Source organism: Physcomitrium patens, chromosome 2 (genome assembly GCF_059467195.1).
Source record: "Physcomitrium patens ecotype Gransden chromosome 2, ASM5946719v1, whole genome shotgun sequence".
In the NCBI taxonomy this organism is placed as follows: domain Eukaryota; kingdom Viridiplantae; phylum Streptophyta; class Bryopsida; order Funariales; family Funariaceae; genus Physcomitrium; species Physcomitrium patens.
Genome location: NC_143411.1, coordinates 9,108,864 through 9,129,257, shown reverse-complemented (window position 1 = coordinate 9,129,257; position 20,394 = coordinate 9,108,864). Strand labels below are relative to the sequence as shown.

General features: G+C 40.8%; 3 protein-coding genes across 3 annotated transcripts; 1 reads left to right on the top strand and 2 right to left on the bottom strand.

Moving 5' to 3' along the window:
- Window positions 1-392: 392 nt before the first annotated feature.
- Window positions 393-6,321, bottom strand: LOC112276250 (putative cellulose synthase A catalytic subunit 3 [UDP-forming]). The gene is made up of 7 exons (XM_024507389.3): window positions 5,188-6,321; window positions 4,386-4,581; window positions 4,042-4,247; window positions 3,600-3,874; window positions 1,915-3,472; window positions 1,446-1,796; window positions 393-1,320 (listed from the first exon to the last, which is right to left on the bottom strand). The coding sequence occupies exons 1-7, from the start codon at window positions 5,263-5,265 to the stop codon at window positions 739-741; spliced, it is 3,246 nt and encodes a 1,081-aa protein (XP_024363157.1). The 5' UTR covers window positions 5,266-6,321; the 3' UTR covers window positions 393-738.
- On the top strand, window positions 5,875-7,999 carry LOC112276516 (uncharacterized). Its single transcript, XM_024507910.3, has 4 exons — window positions 5,875-5,998; window positions 6,242-6,759; window positions 7,114-7,415; window positions 7,686-7,999. Exons 1-4 carry the CDS (start codon window positions 5,875-5,877, stop codon window positions 7,750-7,752), a joined length of 1,011 nt encoding a protein of 336 aa, XP_024363678.1. The 3' UTR covers window positions 7,753-7,999.
- An 8,298-nt stretch (window positions 8,000-16,297) lies between these two features.
- On the bottom strand, window positions 16,298-18,090 carry LOC112279213 (large ribosomal subunit protein eL6). The gene is made up of 4 exons (XM_024513430.3): window positions 17,732-18,090; window positions 17,134-17,240; window positions 16,708-16,886; window positions 16,298-16,554 (listed from the first exon to the last, which is right to left on the bottom strand). The coding sequence occupies exons 1-4, from the start codon at window positions 17,980-17,982 to the stop codon at window positions 16,396-16,398; spliced, it is 696 nt and encodes a 231-aa protein (XP_024369198.1). The 5' UTR covers window positions 17,983-18,090; the 3' UTR covers window positions 16,298-16,395.
- Between the last annotated feature and the right edge of the window lie 2,304 nt (window positions 18,091-20,394).

Genomic DNA, 20,394 nt, shown 5'->3' with positions numbered 1-20,394 from the left:
TATTAAACATGAAGCCCTGAAAAGGTATGCTAAAACTTTCTTTCTAAAGATTTGAAAGCCAGTTGTAGGGCAAGTGATGTGCAGTCTCTCCTTAAGAAGTCACTCCAAATTGCAATTGGAAGGCAAGATGATGCAGAGCTCACGACGGAGCTTGGTTGCGAGAATCTAGGCGTGCAGGAGGAAGGATTATCATGCAACAAATTCGGTGATGAGGGGCGATGATAGGGCTTGTCGGTGAGGACCGCGCCTGAACGGGATTCATGCAGACGCCGCACACGTTGGAAGCAGCTGAAACTGGGACAGTGAAGTTCTTAGTGTAGATGAATAATAAAATGAAGAACAACAACAATAATAATAATAATAATAATAATAATAATAGAAAAGGAAAGAAAAACTATAAATCATGAGAAAAATTTATAAAAATGTGACCTGCTCCTACTACATGACCGTGTCTGTCTACGTCTCTCTCTCGCTCTCTTTCTCTCGCTGGTTATTCTCTCTACATATGTGCGTGTACTCGCAACATCGCCGCATCATGCACTTCGCACAACACTTTGAGAAACGGGAACACTGCCGCCGCCACCCTGCCCGCCTGCCTAACCTGCCTGCCTGCGTAAAATCTTTACAAAGGGGCTTGGCGGTAATGGAAAAGAATTCCAATCCATAGATACCCTTCCGCCAATGGACCTGCTGCTGCTGCTCCTAATCTAGGTTGAATTCTGTGTAAGGACAATGGATCTAACAGCTAAGCCCGCACTCGACCAGGTTGGGTCCATTGGACCGAGACAAAAACGGGTTGATCCGCACCCACAGGAGAGAGAAGATGGAGGCGAGCAGAATGGACCACACGATCACAATGGTAGGCGTTCGGTTCTGCCGACCCATCAGACCTTTCAAAAACGGGTACAAGTGCACGATCACCCAGAAGGCGAAGAACAGCTTCCCGAACAACGGACCCCAGGACTGGTAGCCGTTGTTTATTGCATCGGAGATGCCGGCCACGACGCCCACGAGGTTGAGGATCAGGATCGTGGTCGGGGGGATCAGAAGCGACGTCCACTTCAGCATGTACAGCTCCCCGAAATCTTCGTCGTCTGCTTGTTTGGAAGTGACGGTGAAATTCGTGTCCACTCCGGCGAATACCTTCAGCAGGCCTTGGAAGAGGGCGAAGAGATGCGCGGAGACTCCTCCGATCACCCAGAACTGCTCGTTCCTCCACCATTCGTCGATTCCGACTCCAGACCACCGCATTTCAAGTATGCCGGTCACGAAAATCGAGAGAAAGAGGGAGATGAAGTACAAACTATCCAGGTTGCTAATCTGCACACGAAGAAAAAAGGAGCACACCGATGGTAAGAAAGTGCACAACCAAGTCCACGGAGTTGTTCAAAGGAATTGTACAACGACGAATTCAACTTCCTTAAGGGCATTGGATTCGTGCTTACAGTAGGAATGATGAAATTCCCGGTGAGCAAGCACACAGCCGGAAGCACGCAGTACGCAACAAGAGGCAAAGACGTCAACGGATAGATTGTGGTGTTGATGTACGCCAGTCTCTCCAGGCACTTCAACCGTCCGCCATAACCGTACCACAACGGACAATGCCTGCTGAGAGAAATTTCTACGGAACCCAAAGCCCACCGGAGGACTTGATTCAAGCGGTCGGACAGATTGATGGGAGCTGAGCCCTTAAACGCAGGCCGAGTTGGCATACAGTAGATTGAGCGCCATCCACGGCAATGCATCTTAAATCCCGTCAGAATATCCTCGGTGACAGACCCGTAGATCCACCCAATCTGTACAGAACATCCCGCAAACACAAATTGTTAGCCAACTCCTACATAAAAGAAGAGCAACAGCTCCCATAATGCATTTTTCTTTTCTTTTCGCCATATCCTCCACGGTGTGATATACCTCTTTGCCCCAATCAGTCTTGTCCTCGTAGCCGCAACTGATGACGTGAATTGCCTCCTTGAGAAGAGATCCCGGGCTGGCAGAGTGATGCACGCCGCCGTGTTCCAGAAGCGTGGAGGCAACAAACACCGGCGACTGGCCAAACCGTTTCTCGTAGTTGATCGTGTTCACGAGCGAGGACTTCTCCTCATCACCTTCTTCGATCTCCTCCAAGCTGAAGATAGGGATATTGGAGTCAGAGCGTGTGGGCGCGGTTTTCTTCCGGGAAAACTTCGACTTCTTGTTTTTCTTCTTGTCTTTTTTGCGTTTGCCACAACACAAGGTCGAACAGGCCGCGCCACAGCCCGTGCCCTTGCTCTCCTTCTCCTTCAACACGGGCTCGTATCCATAGAGCGCCTTCCTGTTGAACACAGTTCCCGTGCCTACATATACAGGTCCTTGAATTCCGTCCAGGCCCTTCAAATTGATGTCGAAGAACACAGTGTTGTGGTTGGCGTAACGATCGTTGCGGTCTATGCCGTCGAACCGCTGCGGGAACTGCACGTAGCAAACTTTTTTCCCCACGCTGGGGTCCATGAAGAAACACATGGCCTCTCGCAGCGCCTTGCTGTTGTTGATGTAGTGGTCACAATCGAGATTCAGGAAGTAGGGAGCGTTCGTGAGGACGGCCGACACTCTCACCAGGGCGTTCATAGCACCGGCCTTCTTGTGGTGGTTGAATCCAGGACGCTTCTCTCTCGAGACGTACACTAGCCTGGGGAGCTCGTTGCCATCAGTGTCATGACCGCCGCTGTGGCCCAAAAACACCTGAATCATTCCCGGATGATCTCTGCTGTTGTTCCCTGGCCATGGCGTGCCATCCTGCATTGTCCATCCCTCTTCCGGAACTTTCTGCGCCTTCGCCACCAACGCATTCACCCGCACCTTGAACTCTTCATACTCTCGCTTCATAGCACGGCGCTCCTTCACAAATGTGGGTTGCACCTTGTCCTTCAAGTAGTCGATCTTCTGAGCGAAGTACATCTCAGGAGCGCGCGGCTCAATGCTGAACTTCTTACAGAACGGCACCCATTTACGAGCAAATTCAGAAGTCTCGGAGATGCACTCAAATGTTAGCATGGCAGCTCCATCGTCTGAGAGGTAGCAGGACACTTTATCCACCGGGTAGTCCACAGCCAAAATGGACAGGATCGTGTTTGCCGTCACGAGTGGCGGCTCCTTCATGGGATCCACGGTACTGACGAAGATATCAACGTGCTCTAGCTGTGACGGTTCTCCCTCTTTCTCATATCGTAAGGAGAGCCTGTCCAAGTATGTCTCGCGGTTGATAGGTAACCACTTCGGGAACTGATCCAAAATCCATGAGATAGCGAACCAAATCTCACAAATGACGGATGTAAGCCACATGCCGTAAGCGCCCTCCACGGGGTTGAGAATCCGGTAGCGGAAGAAGAAGGCGAGCACAACGAGACGGATTACGATAAGCATGCGGTAGGGGTTGATTCTCGCAGACGAAATGGGCACCTTCCGTGAGAGGGGCTGTCGTGCTTCATCCATGCTGCTCAACGATGCACACAGAAAAATCGCACAAAATCAATCAAGGTCCAGTTTCAAGCGACGAACAATCTGCTGCTAATAATGACGAGACATGTATATGAAAATTGATGTTAGGAGTGAAGGCGTACATCGGGAGGTCAGGGCCATTATCACCATCCATGTCGCCACCTTTGTGGTGATGACTGCCTTCAGTCATCATCTTCTCTTGCCGCATCTTCCAGCTTTCGACTCTATCTTTCCAAGCGACGCTGCCGTACCCATAAGCGGCCAAATCCTTGGTAGGATCCATGGGGCGCGCTTGCACAGGGAGATTCGATTCTATGTAGGGGAGCGGGTGGACACGCTTGCCACCATTCATGGGGGGCGGCAACACAATTGCGTGAGAGTCATCGTCCAAATCCCCCTGAAACAGTGACATCAACAGTCTGCGTAATTATAACGTAATCGAATGTTACACCGCAGAAACAGTGACATATACTTTTGCAGTACATGTAGTTTTTGCAAGAGCCTGCAACACACATGTCCATGTTTCCCTGAAGGATGAGAGGAATCTGAGGGTCGACAGTGTACCATTTTGCCATCAGTAAGTAAGGGGAACTGCGGCGTCTGATGTAAATTAGGAAGATTGTGGTCGTAATTGCCACCATAGCTCATGTGCCCGTGAAGCATAGCGTCCGTGACATTCTGCTCGTCGAGCTGGCCCATTTCGAGGGCGAACTCGTTCTCCAAGTCATCGGTGTCGTCTTCCTCTTCGTCGCCAGGCACACGAGGACTCCCTGCATCCAAAATTGATGAGTTTTTTGGAAAACAGACAAGAAACTCCAAGTAGCCCTTTTCGAAAGCGGAACACAACACTGCTTCCCGTGAACACAATCGTAATTACTTTTGGAAGGGAGGTCGAGAAAGAGAGTTACCTTTTTGACGATTGTAGCGGGATTTGCATTGAGGACATGACTGATTCCCTTCCTTGCGTTCATACTCGAAACACGGTCGACACACGGGGAATCCACACTCGAAGCAAGCAACAAAGAGCTCCCCGTCAACCGTGACTCCCACATCGTCACCACAGATTTGGCAAAATTGACTATTCACCTGACTCAGAGGCTTCGGCTACACACATCAAACGAAACACAACACAACGCAACACAACACAGAAGCTATAAGTAAAAACCGAAAAAGCCAAAAGGCAAGTTCTTAGTTTTCAGTCAACCAAGGCGAACGGTGGGAGGAGCCTATGCAGAGAAGTGACACTGGAGTTCACAAGCTGGCCTAAGACAAGGGCCCATGACCTTCTTCCCCAAACGTAACACGCTTACGCATGTTCCACGACTCGTCCCTAATGTCTCATAAGTCGAAGCGCTCAAATAGGCTTTTAGTTAAGCTCTTCGCAGAGGAGCAACCGAAGCACTTCTCACATAGCGATCACTCACGTGCTAATGGTCAGAGTGGTTGACAGCGTTTTAGAGACCAGTGAACAATATACACTAAGGATCACATTGCACCGACGCATACATACACATGGTAACTCGCACAACATTCACAGAGCCCGGGCGTGATAGCACAGATGCAGAGGCTGCAGAGACGCATACAAGGGGGAGAGAATACGCAAGTCTCTAGATGGCTCGATCGCAATCTACAGGCAGCAGTCCGCGAGGTGTGGGATCAGCCACCGAAGTCTAAATTTAGCACCGATGGTGATGGAAGTAGGAGTCCTACCCCTTCGTGATCGGGTCGAAGAACGACCAGCTCGTTACGATTGTGTGAGCCTGCAATAAGGCCTGCATTAGCCTCCATCGCTCACCGGCGCTGCAACAACAACCTTCAAGTTTCTCGCCCTACTCCTGCCACTTCCCTAACACCTCGGTCAACAGAGGTTTGACTTGCGGCAGCAGTGCTGCCACTCTGTCGCCATGCACGCCTTCGAAAACTCGCCGCCCCTCGTCCTCCTCCTCCTCCTCTTCCTCGTCGTCGTCTCCTCCACTACCGTCTCCTCAGAACACCACACACACACTCACACTCACACTCACACATACTCTTCCCCACACACGAACTCACTCACAACATCCAAGCTCGCTACGAAGGAAACACCAACCGATCCCTCGAAAGGCTTGAGCTTCAAACCTACACCCCGGAACCCCTTCACGACCTCTGCCACTCTTCTCGCACTCACCACTCATCAAAAAACTCGAGCCCTACAGTGAAATAAAAACTACCCTCCACCAGACACACGACAGTCCGTCGTCTGCACTACTCAAAGAGCAAAACCATACAATCCGAAGCTCTATCTCGGTTCCTTCACACTGACAACAGCTCGACCTCAGCCTCTATCAACTGAGACTCTCTCTCGAACGCTGTCGACTCTACAACCCCTTCCGAGCTGTACAAACGCTGTCAGGCTACACCATGCAGAGACGCGGCATCGGGAGAGGGGGACTGATCGATCTCATCGGAAACAGGACAGCAAGCACACACACTCACACACACCAGAGGCTATTCACTGAGTGCTCATCAAGTTACCCACGCAGGGGTTATTCTTCTATTCTGATGCCAAGTTCCCGCGGCTGCTGATGCAACAAACAGCGTGAGGAAAACCTGAAAGAGTCGGGTTTCTGGTACCCTGTGCTGCTGCTACCAAAGGTGGCGAGGCGTCAGAGAAGCAGTGGCATTGTGCCTCAAAGGAGTGGGAAAGGGGGGAGAGGGTAGGGGCTGGCTGTTTGGCCTTGCCTCGCTCTCTTGCTCTCTTGCCTTGCCTGTGCCTGGCTGGACCCAGCTCTGGCAGCGTCGTCGTCTACCCAGGTCTTCGAATTTCGTGGGCAGATCGTCGACTGCGAGGCAGCACAGAGATGGTGTCAGGCAGTGCAGGCAGGGAGGGCAGTACAGACACATCGACCCCGGCAGTTTACTGTCAAGTGGCGCCAAAGCCCAAAGCCTGTTTCTCGTCGTCGTCGTCCCCGTGCAGCGCATCGTACACACACGTCGTCGACGTCGTCGTCGTCTTCCCCGCACTCCCATTCCTCACCTACTATATCTGTCTGCTCCCCTACTCCAGCTGGATCCCATCCCCTTCCTTCCCCTCCTTCCTTCGTCTTCTTCTTCTTCATCCCCGTCTTCGTCTTCGTCTTCGTCGTCTTCTGTTGCTCTTCTTCTTCTACCGTGATTGTAACTTCTGGTGGGCTGTTGACCCTCTCCGTCGCTAACAATCCCCTTCGCCGAAACTCTCACCCCCTCCCCTTGTGCTCGCTTTTGTTGCCTTCAGGTCCCTGTCGCTCTCGAGAGCATGCATTCCAGGTTATGAGGATACTCTCCCCTCCACTCTCTTTCCAATCATGACATTTCATTTCCTCTCTTGTTTTTCTGTTTTTGTTTTCCTTCTTTTTTCTTATTTTGATTTTATTATGAATATTGTATTGTTGTTGCCTGTTGTTGCCGGTTTTTCCTGTTCATGGCTGCACGGCAGCATCTGTGTTGGCAGCCTGAGTCGCTGCTTCCGATTGTTTCTGCTGCGTGTTGATGAATCAGAGGCACTGGTAGTCAAAAAAAATTATATGAAATTATGAAATTATTTTTCGACCCGCATCTTACTTGAATAAAATTATCTTTAACTCTAACCAAACCCATTGACAAAAACTTGCGAAAGTCCAGTGTGGAAAAATAAAAATAGGAGTGAGCAGTGATGCGCTTCGGAAACCACACCCTTCAACTCAGAACTTCGAGGCAGTCGATAAGACAACGCAGAACACAATCTCAGTTAAAGTGTTAATTTTAATGTGCCCCTATTCGTGGAGGTGGAGGACCATGAGAGCATCTGGCCCGAAAGTTTTGTATGATCCTGATTGGGGAGGATTAGTGGGATCCCAGTATCAGCATCTGCGACGATGTTTTACCGTGCGGTCTTTTCCATGTAGGTCGCCGAAGCCGGTGCCCGAATTTACGGATAAATATGTGTGGGTTTTCTTTTTCTCTATCCTGTTTATTCCGTACTTAATTCACTTTACTGAATCTACCGCACAAAAGCCACCTTTGCGAGGGGAACGGAAGGACCACGTAAGCTGCGACTTAGCGCATGCTCATGTGTAGCCTGCCGTTGGTGAGGCGTGACTTTGCTATATTCCACTCGGATCCACCGTTGCGAGAAGAGAACCTGATGCCGTTTCTTTAGTTATCCGTTAAATGCTGATGCTGTTGTTGTAGTTGTTGTTGTGATTGCGCTGCAGGAATTGGGCCAGCGCGTGTGCCGCCTTGCTGCTGCCACATGGATCATGCTTCCACGCTTCTGCATAAAACCCCGGAGTCTTAATTGCGTGAATTCGTCGGCACCCATTCCTCGCCGAGGCACAATCAACAGTGGGTCATGGTGAAATTTGATGCTGCTGTTGCGAGCCAACCAGTTGCCCCTCTTCGATAGCTGCACCCCGCACAGCCAGAAACGCGACCCCATTGTAGGGTTTCGTTTCAGGATCCATTTCCCATGCATCAAATAACTCATTTTTTTAAATAAAATTAAATAAAACAAGAATCCTCCCCCGTATGAATGAGGTTGTGGGTATTAGTTTGTGAGTGTTGTAAAGGAGGGGCAAAGGGAAAATTCTGAAGCGTGGCAGTCATAAATGAGTTTTTAAGAACTGATATTTTATTCTCTCTTTATTATTACTACTTACTACTTTTATTACGTTAATTTCCTCCTCCTCAAATTGCCTGCAGAGAGGATACAAAAGTCATCCAGGGTAAGGGGGTGTGTGTGTGCATGTCAGCGTTCATGGGCACCACCTGAAATAAATAATAGGGTGAATAAAGCGACATGAATAAACAAAAACAAAAATGATAGTTAACCTATTCAATTCAATGCTGAGAAAATTTTACTGCACCTCCGCCTCCATGTCTGACCGTCTGCCCGTCTGCGTATATGTATATATGTGGGTGCGTATGTGTTTGTTCATTTATTTTAGTTTTAGTGTTTATTTTTTCACTTATATGTTTATGTTTATTTCTACTGGGTTTTTAATTTTGCTTTGTTATTGTTATGAATATTTCACAAGGATTTTTGTCCGGTTTGCACTGTCTAGTCCTGCAGGAGTGAGTGAGCATGACAATGTGGATGTGTGTATCCATTGTGGGTATTTGTATGCTGGGTCAGCACCAGGGTGGCAGTGCCTGAGCAACTCCAGCCCATGTCCAACTAGGACCCATTTCTATATATACATATATAATAAACAAACAAACAAATAAAAGAGTGAAGAATAACATGAAAAAAGAAGAGAAGGGAAGACAAAGTTTTCATTTTTATTTTTATTGATTTAATCAGTAAGAATACAATGCAATGATATGAAGGTTGATAGGGAAGATTGTATTTGAAGGATAAAGGGAATTGATGAGAGAGTATACCATGTGTGTTTTCTTTGTTGATAATATAACATCTTGCAACAGGGATGGTGAAGTTGTCATCCTTTTTGGAAGAATTTGAATGTCAAAAAGTTTATTTGAACCAAGGTAAGCATTTATTTTATTTTATTTTTGCTTCTGTTGCTAGCCATAGTAAATCACATTCTTTTAAGTTCACTAAGATTGGGTTCATTCAAATCAAGTGTTCCATCTTCTTATTTTACCATCCATTCCTCCCACTCTACAGCCCCCTAGAGAAGAGGTTGTTGGTGTAGTTTGTTATGAAACACATGTAACATATGCTTTCCATCAACTTTTGTAATAATATGTTTAATAGTAATGCTTGAGAGATTTTATCAAAAAGGTTGGCAACATGCAATATAATTGGCAATTAGAAACATATATATATGTATGTATATATATATATATATATATGTGTGTGTGTGTGTGTGTGTGTATACAACCTTTTGTATACGAGGATGAAACAATTTAACCTTCATAACATGTAAATGCCATTGTCAATATATTTGTGTTACTCTCATCTGGATTATTAGTGAATAAATGATTGATAATAATAACGAAGCATATGGGATATTTTGTCCTCTACATTCTTTTCATCCCATCCTGTTTTCATTCACAATATCTATTTATTTTTCTTGAAATGAAGCAAAAATAATAATAATAATAATACTGTTTACCATCACTTAGTAACTGTTTTCTTTTTTCTTTTTCTTTTTTTTTTAAATTGTTATTATCTCTTTACTAAGCTTCAGTATTTAAAATTCAGCATTTGATGTGTATGTCTATATGAATCTACATATTAAAACCATCCAGTTAAAAACACTTTGATCAACAACAAAGTTAGGTTGTAAGATCTAAATAATGTTGTTCGAATTGTAGCAAGTATTATGCCATTGGATGCACTTTTTTGACATGTCTTACTTCTAGTCATGTATGATTCTGTATATTTTTGTATTGACTAATAATTTCAACTGCACATTAGTCAATAAAAAATGCAAAACAAGGAGAAGTATTTTTCGTTGTGAACTAATGCTACTTACAGACCATAGTTTGGTGAAATACACATCACACTGCTTCCATATCTTTGAGAATTAATGGATGCATGTTTTTGGACATAATTTTTACTATAGCATATCCTGTCAAGCCCTTTCAGAAGTTTCACTAAATGCTTTGAATACCTTGTGGAAAATGATACTTGTTGGTCAATTTCCAATTATATGCATGCTTGAAGTACAATGATATATTTATTAATTCTAAGAAATTCATGACAACATGATTCTCTGTTTTTTTATGTTCATAATACATTTATTTCTTGTGAAGCATTCTCATAAAAAATAAAATGTTGTATAAAATAATCCTCCTGTTTTGACAATTGAAATCAAATTTATGGGTTTATTATTAAGTACAAAAAAAAAAAAAAAAAAACAAAACAAAAACAAAAACAAAACAAAAACAAAAACAAAACAAAACTAATCATATGTTGACTGGTCGATTGTTTTGTGGTTGTGAAACCCCTGGTATCAAACAAAATTAAAACTTGATTGTTTTTATAGTTCAATAAAAGATATATCGTTACATTTTTAGAGTTTACAAGGTTTATTGTAAATATTGATATAAATGAAGTCGAGGACAAGAGATTAAATAAATAAATTTAATGTCCAAAACCTTATAAACTGCTCTTTCCAACATATTGACTATTTGAAAACACTATATATATGCCCTAGTCTTCAATCACAAAGATTGCACTTTGAAGAAAAGCATCTTATCATTTTCTAAGTATGACAAACACTAAGAATTGTTCACTTCTTGCATAGAATATTTTTTGAGGTTGACCAAGAAAAAACAATTGTTGTAAAATTCCTACTGCAATAATTTAGTCATACCTATTTCAGACTTTGCATTGATTAAATATTTTATTCAATAGAGGGTTATATCTATCACTCACAGCTTATGTTAAAAAATACATAATCTGGAAAATATCAAATTTATGTTTATATATATATATATATATATATATATATATAACATGTGTTATTGTTCTCTTTTTTTTCTGCTAAAATTTCATAATAATTATATATTAATAATTTTATAAAATTGATTCACATTTAAAGTTTGTATGGAGATTATGATGTTCATGTGAAAATATTGACAAAATTTATTTTTTAAACTTTCTTATATACACACTATAAAAATAAATAAAAGGGTTGTGACAAAAGTAGATATAATATCAACTTCATTTTGTACAACTTTAGGTTAGAGGGATATTAAGTGGACCCACCTTACTCTTGTGATTCAATCTTTGTGACTATGTCTTTGATTTGGAGATAGAAAATCTCCAAACATATTCATTTAATTCTACCTTGATTTCTTGACAAATCTAAAGGTGTAACAACCATTTTTGATGGCACAACAGAAGATGGTATCTAGTGAGGTAGTTACAAACATTAATGAATAGAGCAAAGATCAATAATCAATAACAAAATACAAAAAGTGTACATACTAAAACTATAGCATGTATGCAACTTTGTTTCTAAGTGTTTGTGTACATAAATAGTTGTAGTTCACAATGTCTAAATCACACCACCTAATATATTGCACCATATATAACATTTTAAAATCTTGATATCAAAATCGACTATTTCCATTCAAAAAACCTCATTTATGGTGGATGAAGCTATGGCTTTGTCCTTCCCATAGACAAAGACTTTTTGCATGCAAAACATGCCCCCAAGTTGAGACAACCATTGCCAAAAATGCCAACACCTGGTCTCCACAACTTGAGCAATGCTTGGGCATTTTGGAGTTTATATATCCAATTTTTGTAAGGCATGAGCTTCAATCCAACAACATAATCTCAAAACCCTAAAGTAATATTAAAAAAAAACAACACAGACGTTGTCATGCCCTAAAACTGGGATTGTGGGCATTCTAAGCCATAAACCATGACAAACCCGGTTTCCAAGGGCGCTTTTTATCATCTTTGGACAAAAGTTGCCAGCTTGGCTGAGCCCCCTTAAGAAAAGGGATTATGACACTACAGCAAAGCCATGGCTCCCTAATCCCCATTCTCGGTCCTCACCCTAAATAATGCAACCAGAAGGACCTGTTCACACATAGCAAGTTGGGATGGCATCTATCAAGTTTATCAATAAATAAAATAAAATAAAATAAAAAATAAAACACACAAGTGTACCTTGAATGAGCTCTTTTTGTCCCCCTCTGCTGAACCATGTGTTCCACAGCAAGGTATGACTTGAACCAAGTTTTAGGGTTAGGGTTAGGGTTCTCGTGAGTGCTGGTGAACCCACATGGAGAAAGAGGGAGAAACAAATGATGTGACAGTTTTCTTGTACAGTGCGGCTCCCACTCTGCAATTACCAATTTTGTGTATTAGGATCAGGTATGATTTGTGCTATGTTGGGCATGGCATTTTTCTTTAAAAAGCACACCATGTAATATATTTAAGTACTATTTTTTCTTCTACTGTTGATTCTATTACACCAGATGCATATCTGGAAAGTGTCTAGGGAATCGAGGAATTGCAAACAGAACTCTGTGGTTTGATTTCTTTATTAATGAATTGTTGCAGCAGCTCCAGTGATAATAATAATAGTAATGGCATTAACAAGTGTTCCACTTATGAAGATAAATGTTATTTTATACCACAATTTTCTAGTTTTATTGAATAGACAATGAGAAATATTTCAGTTTTTTTTAAGGTTGAGCTTAAACTGTCACTGAATGGCACATAGTAGCATTGAGTATCCTGTAAATAGAATGGGGTTGTTGTTATGTTGGGATTCCCAACAAGTGCCATTTGATTCTGAATAGATGAGTCATTTTACAACATTTTTTTTTCTTCTCTTTTTTCACCTCATAACCAAAAACCCAACATGTGTTGTTGTAGTTAATTTTACAAAATGTTTTGAAAGTGACATTAACTACTCATGTGTGCAATTTCAGAAGTGATCTTTGAAGGTACAATTAACAACTAATACTTTGCATAACAAAATGAATGGTTGATCACATCAAAGAAACAGATATTTGCAAAAAAGCAGAGCCTTGTTTTATTGTCACAAAGAAAACTATCAAGACTCAGAACCTTAATTAAGGTTCATACTAGTGTGAAAAACATGTTTCAAAACAACATGAGTATCTACAAGTCAGCATGAAAGTTGTTTCAGTCCCAGTCCCACACATTGAATGATGTTTTTTTTTTCCGGTTTTGTTACAAAAAAAATAATCATTCAAATAAAAAAACGAGAAACATGCCACGTTGGACACTTCCCATTAGGACCACAGCAATTGGAAATTGCTGAGCTGGAATAGAATATTCCACATCAGCTACAAAAATGTCCCTCAAAATCGAGGTCCATTTCGTGCATCAGCAAATAAAAAGCTACAGCCCCTTGTTTATTGCACTTCTACTCTATTCCCAGTTGCTGCCATTGTAAGTCATCCATTTTCCCCCACCATTATTATGCACAAATATGGCATCTAATTGTTGCCCCACAAACGAGTTATCTTAAGAGCCTACTGTTTTGGAAATGGAAGCCTCTGGAATGGACACAGTTTCCTAATTTTTGATGTCCCAGAACCAATTTTAACATGTGGCTGATGTGCTTTGTTTGTTTGTTTTTTTTTTTTTTTGAAAAGAATGATGGTCTCTTTGTGCATGTGAGAGGATATTGTTCATTATTGTGCTGGTAGCAAGGTTCTACAAAAATCAAAGGATGACGAGTGACACCATTAACGTTTGCAAATTTGTAAATTTAAAAAGAAAGAAGACCCAATGTTAAACTTCTCAGTTTTTCATATTGAAACTGGTAGAAAGCCACCTTTATGATTTTGAACAAAAACATGTACAGCATATAATCAATGCGTGCCATATATATATATATATATATATATGTATGTATGTATTTTAAAGCACATTAGAATGTATTTTAAAAGGGAAACTTATTGGGGCTTGATTAATTTACTTCCTCAAAAGAGCAACAATATGTGAATGGAGGTTGGAAAATATGTAACCATGCCTCGAAATATCAAATAGAAGTTGAAGATCAGCTGGACGAGATAGAAAAAAGAAAACTGGATAAAGAAAGAGACAAAGAGAGAGAGAGAGAGAGAGAGAAAAAGAAAATACGATTTCATAAAAGCACGTGGGGGAGGGATGGCAAGGTTTGTGAATAAAGGTTTGTTTTGCATTTTTAGAATAGAAGCACACTATTCCAAACTTTATTCCAAAAATGTAACAAAACAAAAAGGATGAATAATTAAAGTGAATAAATGATAAAATATGCACAATTATTTTTCCTTTTGATTTTTGACTGCAGTGCAATTTAAAGATAAACCCACAAAAGAAGAATGTTTTTAGAAAATATGTTTGTCATAAAAGTGATGATTTATAATAATAATAATAATAATCGTAATAATATATAGACACACACACAATCACATGTATAATGTCTTTAAAAACTTGATGACCTCAAGTTCAGAAGTAACATTTTTTATTTTTTTATTTTTTTATTTTATTTTAATACTTGATGAAATGGATACCTATGATTGGTCATACATATTTACAATATTTGCTTTAAATCTTAATTTTTGGAATGAAAAGGAAGTGTTTGAACAAGAATAAATGTTGAAATATGTTTTTAGCTGATAGTTTCATTTTTTCATTAAAGTATAACAGTTGGATATAGCCTAATGTCACTTTTATACATTTTATATACGTGAATTATAATTAAAGCCAGATTTTTGTATTTCAAATGCATATCTATATTGAAAAATATTGAGCACATCAAATCTAATGTCGTATAAATATCTTTGCTAGTAATAATATTTACAATAACAACAACAAGAATAAACTTGAAATTCAAAAAGAAAAAGAAACTTAAGCATTGATATGAATGTTTCAAAGTTGTTATGTAAAATTCTGCATGACTAAGTGAAAGTTTCCAAATACTGTTGAATTGATTTTTTTTTTATCACTTGCGGAAGTTAATAATTTTGATAGTGTGGAATCCAACATGAAAGCATCACTTTCTCATTACTAACACCATTTTAGGGCATCACTAGGAAAGATGAAACAACAAGGACACATATTTTCACTATGTAGTGAATGTATATTTAGGATATTGTTAATGCCACCATAATTTTTGTTCTTACCACCACAATCTGCCTTTCATTTGACATATTTATTTGTTTTTTCCAATTCCAATAAAAAATAAATTAAAATAAAATCTATACATTTTATTGAGTTTGTTAGATCTGTCAATTTGAATAAAAAATGACAATTTAAAAAGAGTATATTTTTGTTAAAAAATTATTTGTTTTTATTTAAATTAAATTTAATATATATATGTATATATATAACCCTTGATTTCAATTTGTCATACTGCATGTTTCACTCACGCTTTGAGAGGAAGAGTTCTTATTACTGAAATTATTTACTGATAAATACCTCACAGTTTCAAAGCTCCCACTCCTGTTGGAATCCTACACAGTTTCCTACATGCACATAGGAGTCAAATTAGCAAATTCTTGCATGGGTTAACTACATTTGAAGATTAATCCCCAGAAGCTCCCAATCTCTTGAAATGTAGCAAAAAGAACCCCCCGTGGCCACAAAGGGAATCAACTGTCAAATAGCAGGACTCACTATGATAGCGTAGTAAACATGATACAAATTCTGAATAACAATTCAACTAATAATAAATTAAGGTATGATATGTCGATTGATACAAACATAGGTATATCGTTCGTTTCATGTAATATTGTTTATTTTTCTTCCTTACAATTTGTCAGTTTTGAGTTGCATGTGCTGAAATGGTTTGGTCTTGTACTATTTGCTCCATTACTTTGAAGGCCTGAAAAGATTTATCAAGTTAGTTGTGTCTTCTTGTTTGCAGGTAATATTCACGCATGCTAATAATTATGCCTCTAATAAACGGCATTCACTGCACCTATCGACACAATCACACTCACCGTTTCCAGTGCGGAACCACGGTTATCGATAGAGCTACACATTTAGAAAATCCATGGTACATACCTTCGCACACATCTGATACATTGGAGCATAAAATTCGGACGTTCAATGAGGTGCACCGGTATCATTACACTAGCTCTTCGCCTTCATTTGCTTAGTCGGTTAATCTGTGTGCATATCTTATTCATGAGTGTTATATTCTGCAACAGTACTGTCATTTGTGTTGATAGGTGCCTGAAAGGCCAGCTATACTTATGTCCCGGTAAAACCTTAAACCCTTAATGTCTGGTTCTGGATGAAAAAGATATCAGGGAACTACTGCAGATTTTCAACTACTCCCGATGAATCATGGTCATACATAGATCAGATCGAACGCAATCACCATTCACCCAGACGGAAAGTCACTGCGATCCACAGACGGTTGACTACAATTGGTAGACATCAAACCACACAGGAGTGGTAATATAACAAACTTATATGGATTATGAGACATCAGCCATTTGTCGCTGCACTAAACCGAGAATTGTGGTTTCTTAAAACACAAGCTCATGTGGCTTGACACCAGACTTCAAGCTAAACCTGGCAGCTAAGTAAGCTTTCAATTCTGGGACTGCTTCAATAATAGGGATGAGCTTGGCATCAATTGCCTTCTGATCCTCCTTCTTTTCCTCTGGTAAGGTGTTTCCTTCATTCTACATTCAAATAGATCAACATATGGATTTAATATTCAACATAATACACAATAAACAGCTGCACATACATTCATCTTCAACCGCAACACCAAATTAAGCCACTCAAATCAAAGGTTTTAACAATCGAGATTAGACAAGCAGATGGGTACGCACCTCTTTTTCAGCTTCAAAAAATTCAGTCTCTCCCTTCTTCTTCTTGGTGACTTCCCTTTTGAAGTAAGCGTCGGAAAACTTGGTAACATCAACAGATGACACATCCAACTTAGTTGAGGTGGCAATAACGTAGGCCTGGTTCACTCTTCTCAACGGGACACCGTTCACCTTAAATGGTCCTGAATAACACAAAACAATTTATCATACCGCAAAAAATATTTACGATAAATGACCTTAAAACTCGATTCTAGGATTGGTTGAAATGAATCGGAACACAATAGAGGTTGCTCGTGTCCACTACTCTTCTTCCGTTGTGCTGCGATTTAGTTTTTTCATGGATGAGAAAGGGGTGCGTCACCATCACTTAATGGCCTGAAACCAAGGATACAACCAGAATGTTAACGCTGAATGAATAGAATTACACACCCGTAACCAATAGGAGCCCGGATTCCAACTGCTTCAAGAACACAACTCTCTTGCCCTTGAATTGGCCAGCCAACAAAATCAGAACGGTCCCTGGAGTGATGCTTGACCTGCACATCCAAACAAGAAATGAATCTCAAATTAACGTACACAATGTGGAAAAAAGTCACCTTATGTACTCTCATCGCCCGTAGTAAAAGAAGAACACTGCTATGCATCTTGTTTTCAATCTGCAGGTAAGAGAACTTGACTCCCCACCCTGATTACTGAGACAAGCATCCCCATCCTCATTCAGCTCGGTCTTAGCTACATCCGAGTGAATGACATGAAACTGAACTCCCCTCAGTGATACACTAACTCAACTTAATGATACACCAACTCAAACCCTCGTGGAAATCTGGAATCAATAAATATAACTATAATGTGATCGCATATCCGAAAAAAGACACTGACTTCCTTCCAGAACCCAAAACCCCAATGAAAAGCCCTGAGGGTCGGCGTTTAACCAAATTCTTAGACTGCGGTCCTCCAAACCTTAACACTGACAGAAAATAACTAACAGCACGAACAAAATGAAAACCCAAAACCTTACAGGACTTACCTCAACTTGGGAGGGTTGATGACCTTGTTCTTGTGCAGGGGCTTGGCTACATCGTCAGCGGGGTAGAACTTGGGAGCACGAACAGCGGGAGTTTCAGCAACCGCCTTCTTCTCATGAATGGGAAACTTGCCACCGTTCTTGGCCTTGATGGCCCACAGACCACGCTTGTGGTAGGTCTTGGATCTGCCGTTGCGGCCGATGCCCCGCACAAGCTCTGTTTTGCGACTCGCTCGAACCGGCTTGGGCGCCATAGCGACTCACGTCGTCAAATTACAAGTAAATCCTTTTAGAAAGAAAATAAAAACCCCCCACAACTACTCTGGTGCAGCTAATCGGCACGACCCGACAACAGAAGCGTCGAAATCCTAAAGACCTTCAAGCTTGAGCTCCCGCAGCCTTCATGGAGTGGGCTCCAAACCCTAATCAGCCCAATGAACGAACATCGTCCGTTGTAAAGTTGTCATCTTCATCCACTTAGATCATTCATCCCTACCTCCCTGAGGTGCGCATGAGGATGACAAATTTCGCATCTCTCATTCATCTATCAAGCACTTCAACATTCGTTCATGATGTGGATGGATGCTCTTCGTGAAATGGACATGAATGATAAATTACTCAAACACATAAGGAATATCATGATACCAATATCATAGGAGCAATTAGTAAACTATAATTATCAAATATATAAAAAAATCAGAAAATCAGAAAATCATATTGTGCTGTTTTCATAGTGGGTTGTTAAAGTTTTGTTCTTTTCCTCACTCCTATGAGTATATATTAGGTTACTTGCAAGTTGAATTTAGGGAACACTAGATACATCCGTTGAGAATATATATGTATATTTGGGAGTACATATATACATACATGTACATGTAAAGAAATAAAGTACATAATGTAGTTCAAAAATTCAATGCATACATTAATACGCATGGAGTCAATTTATGAAATATATATATGTTAGTACCTTCTATTAATCAGATGTCGAATAAGTACATACATGTATTCCTGTGTAATTACTGTTGAATGAATTACATGGAAGTATTTCGTGTCTAAACATTTCAGCTACAAAAAACCTATGCAACTTGAATTAATGTTGCTTTTATACTGATGAATGAAAAGGATTGCAAACTCTTCAAATTGTAAAACAAAAACCAAAAAGCTGAGAAGACATGTTATACACCCCTTTTTTATGCTAGATTTTTTACGACTCGTATTTGAATTGAGTAAAAACAAGTACACAACAATGCGTAAAAATTGTACACACATTTTACATTTTAAAAAGGAATAATATACAAAACAACTCTCTTGAATAATTCTAACATGTAGTATACTCAATGATAAAAGTCCTTATCATATCCGACATTTATGTTTTGATTGTAATAGTCACAATGTTAATTGTATAGTATATATATCTTTTAAATATTGCATAATTTAAGTAAGATTAAACACCATGAATTAATATACACAGTAGGTTAGAGAGTTTTTTACATCACATCATAAAATTCGTCGGTATAAACGATGCATATATTGAAGAGTTATAAATTTGCAAGGAACATAAACTTAAAGAAAGACCCCCCCCCTTTCTATAGCCAATTACAAAGACTTCAATAAAAATAAAAATAAACCAATTTTAGCACCATCTTGTGCATTTTTATTTTAACCATTTAACCTCCAAGGTAGTCCAGCGGTAAGTTCTAACCCTATCACATAGTCCTGCTTTTGAGCAACCGGACCAACGAAGCCGCCAGTTTCGTTCGTTCAACTTGTGTTACAACAATCGTTGATATAGCAGGGGCATGGACGGAGAAAATTCCATATTCATCCATTTCGTTGATGCTTTGGAGGGAAGTGTGTAGATCCATCACGTGAAGATGCGACGAAGACGGCAAACGTCCACGTCCATGAAACCGACGGATTGGAGCCGGACCGGAAGACATCCATCGCTTCCGTCGGTGTCAACGACGATTGCTCAGCTGCGTGAGGCGCCGCCGACGACGAGAAGTGTCTTGTGTGGCCATGGCATTGCCGCAGTCAGCTCGCATTGCGAGATCCTGCGTTTGCATGCCTCAATTACGATTGCGAGAGTTGGTTTTTCCTCGATCTGTGGTTTATGGATCAATTTTCTGGCCCAGGGTGAAATTATTCACTACGTTGCGGCAAAATTTAATGAGATGTGTCGAAATGGTGGTGTTCGGGATCTCGAAAGGGGAGATGAGATGTTTGCATGATTGAGTGATTGGTTTACTGTTTTTTCGTTTGTAGTGGAGGTTGCTGGATACGGGATCAAGGAACAACTAATGGTGATCCTACTGCTTCGACAAGGGGAGGTATCTGGCTGGAATACTGATCCTTCGATGGAGATTTATGAAATTTATCATGTCGGATTGACGCCGACCTTCATTAACCACGTCTTGGCAGTCAGGTCGTTTGTAACATGCAGATGATGTATTTATCCATAAATTTCGCATGGATAAATTGACAAAAGTGACATGAAGTGTGGTGATGTCTTGAAGCCACCGATGGTCCAAGAGATCTGTACACCATGGCGGTTGCAAGACACATAAATTGGTTTGGCTGCGGCAAAACACATGAGAATTTGGAGGTCAAACTCTAATCATTCGCAGGGTGTAGGCCAATTTCTTGCAAACCTTGCTCAAATTGTG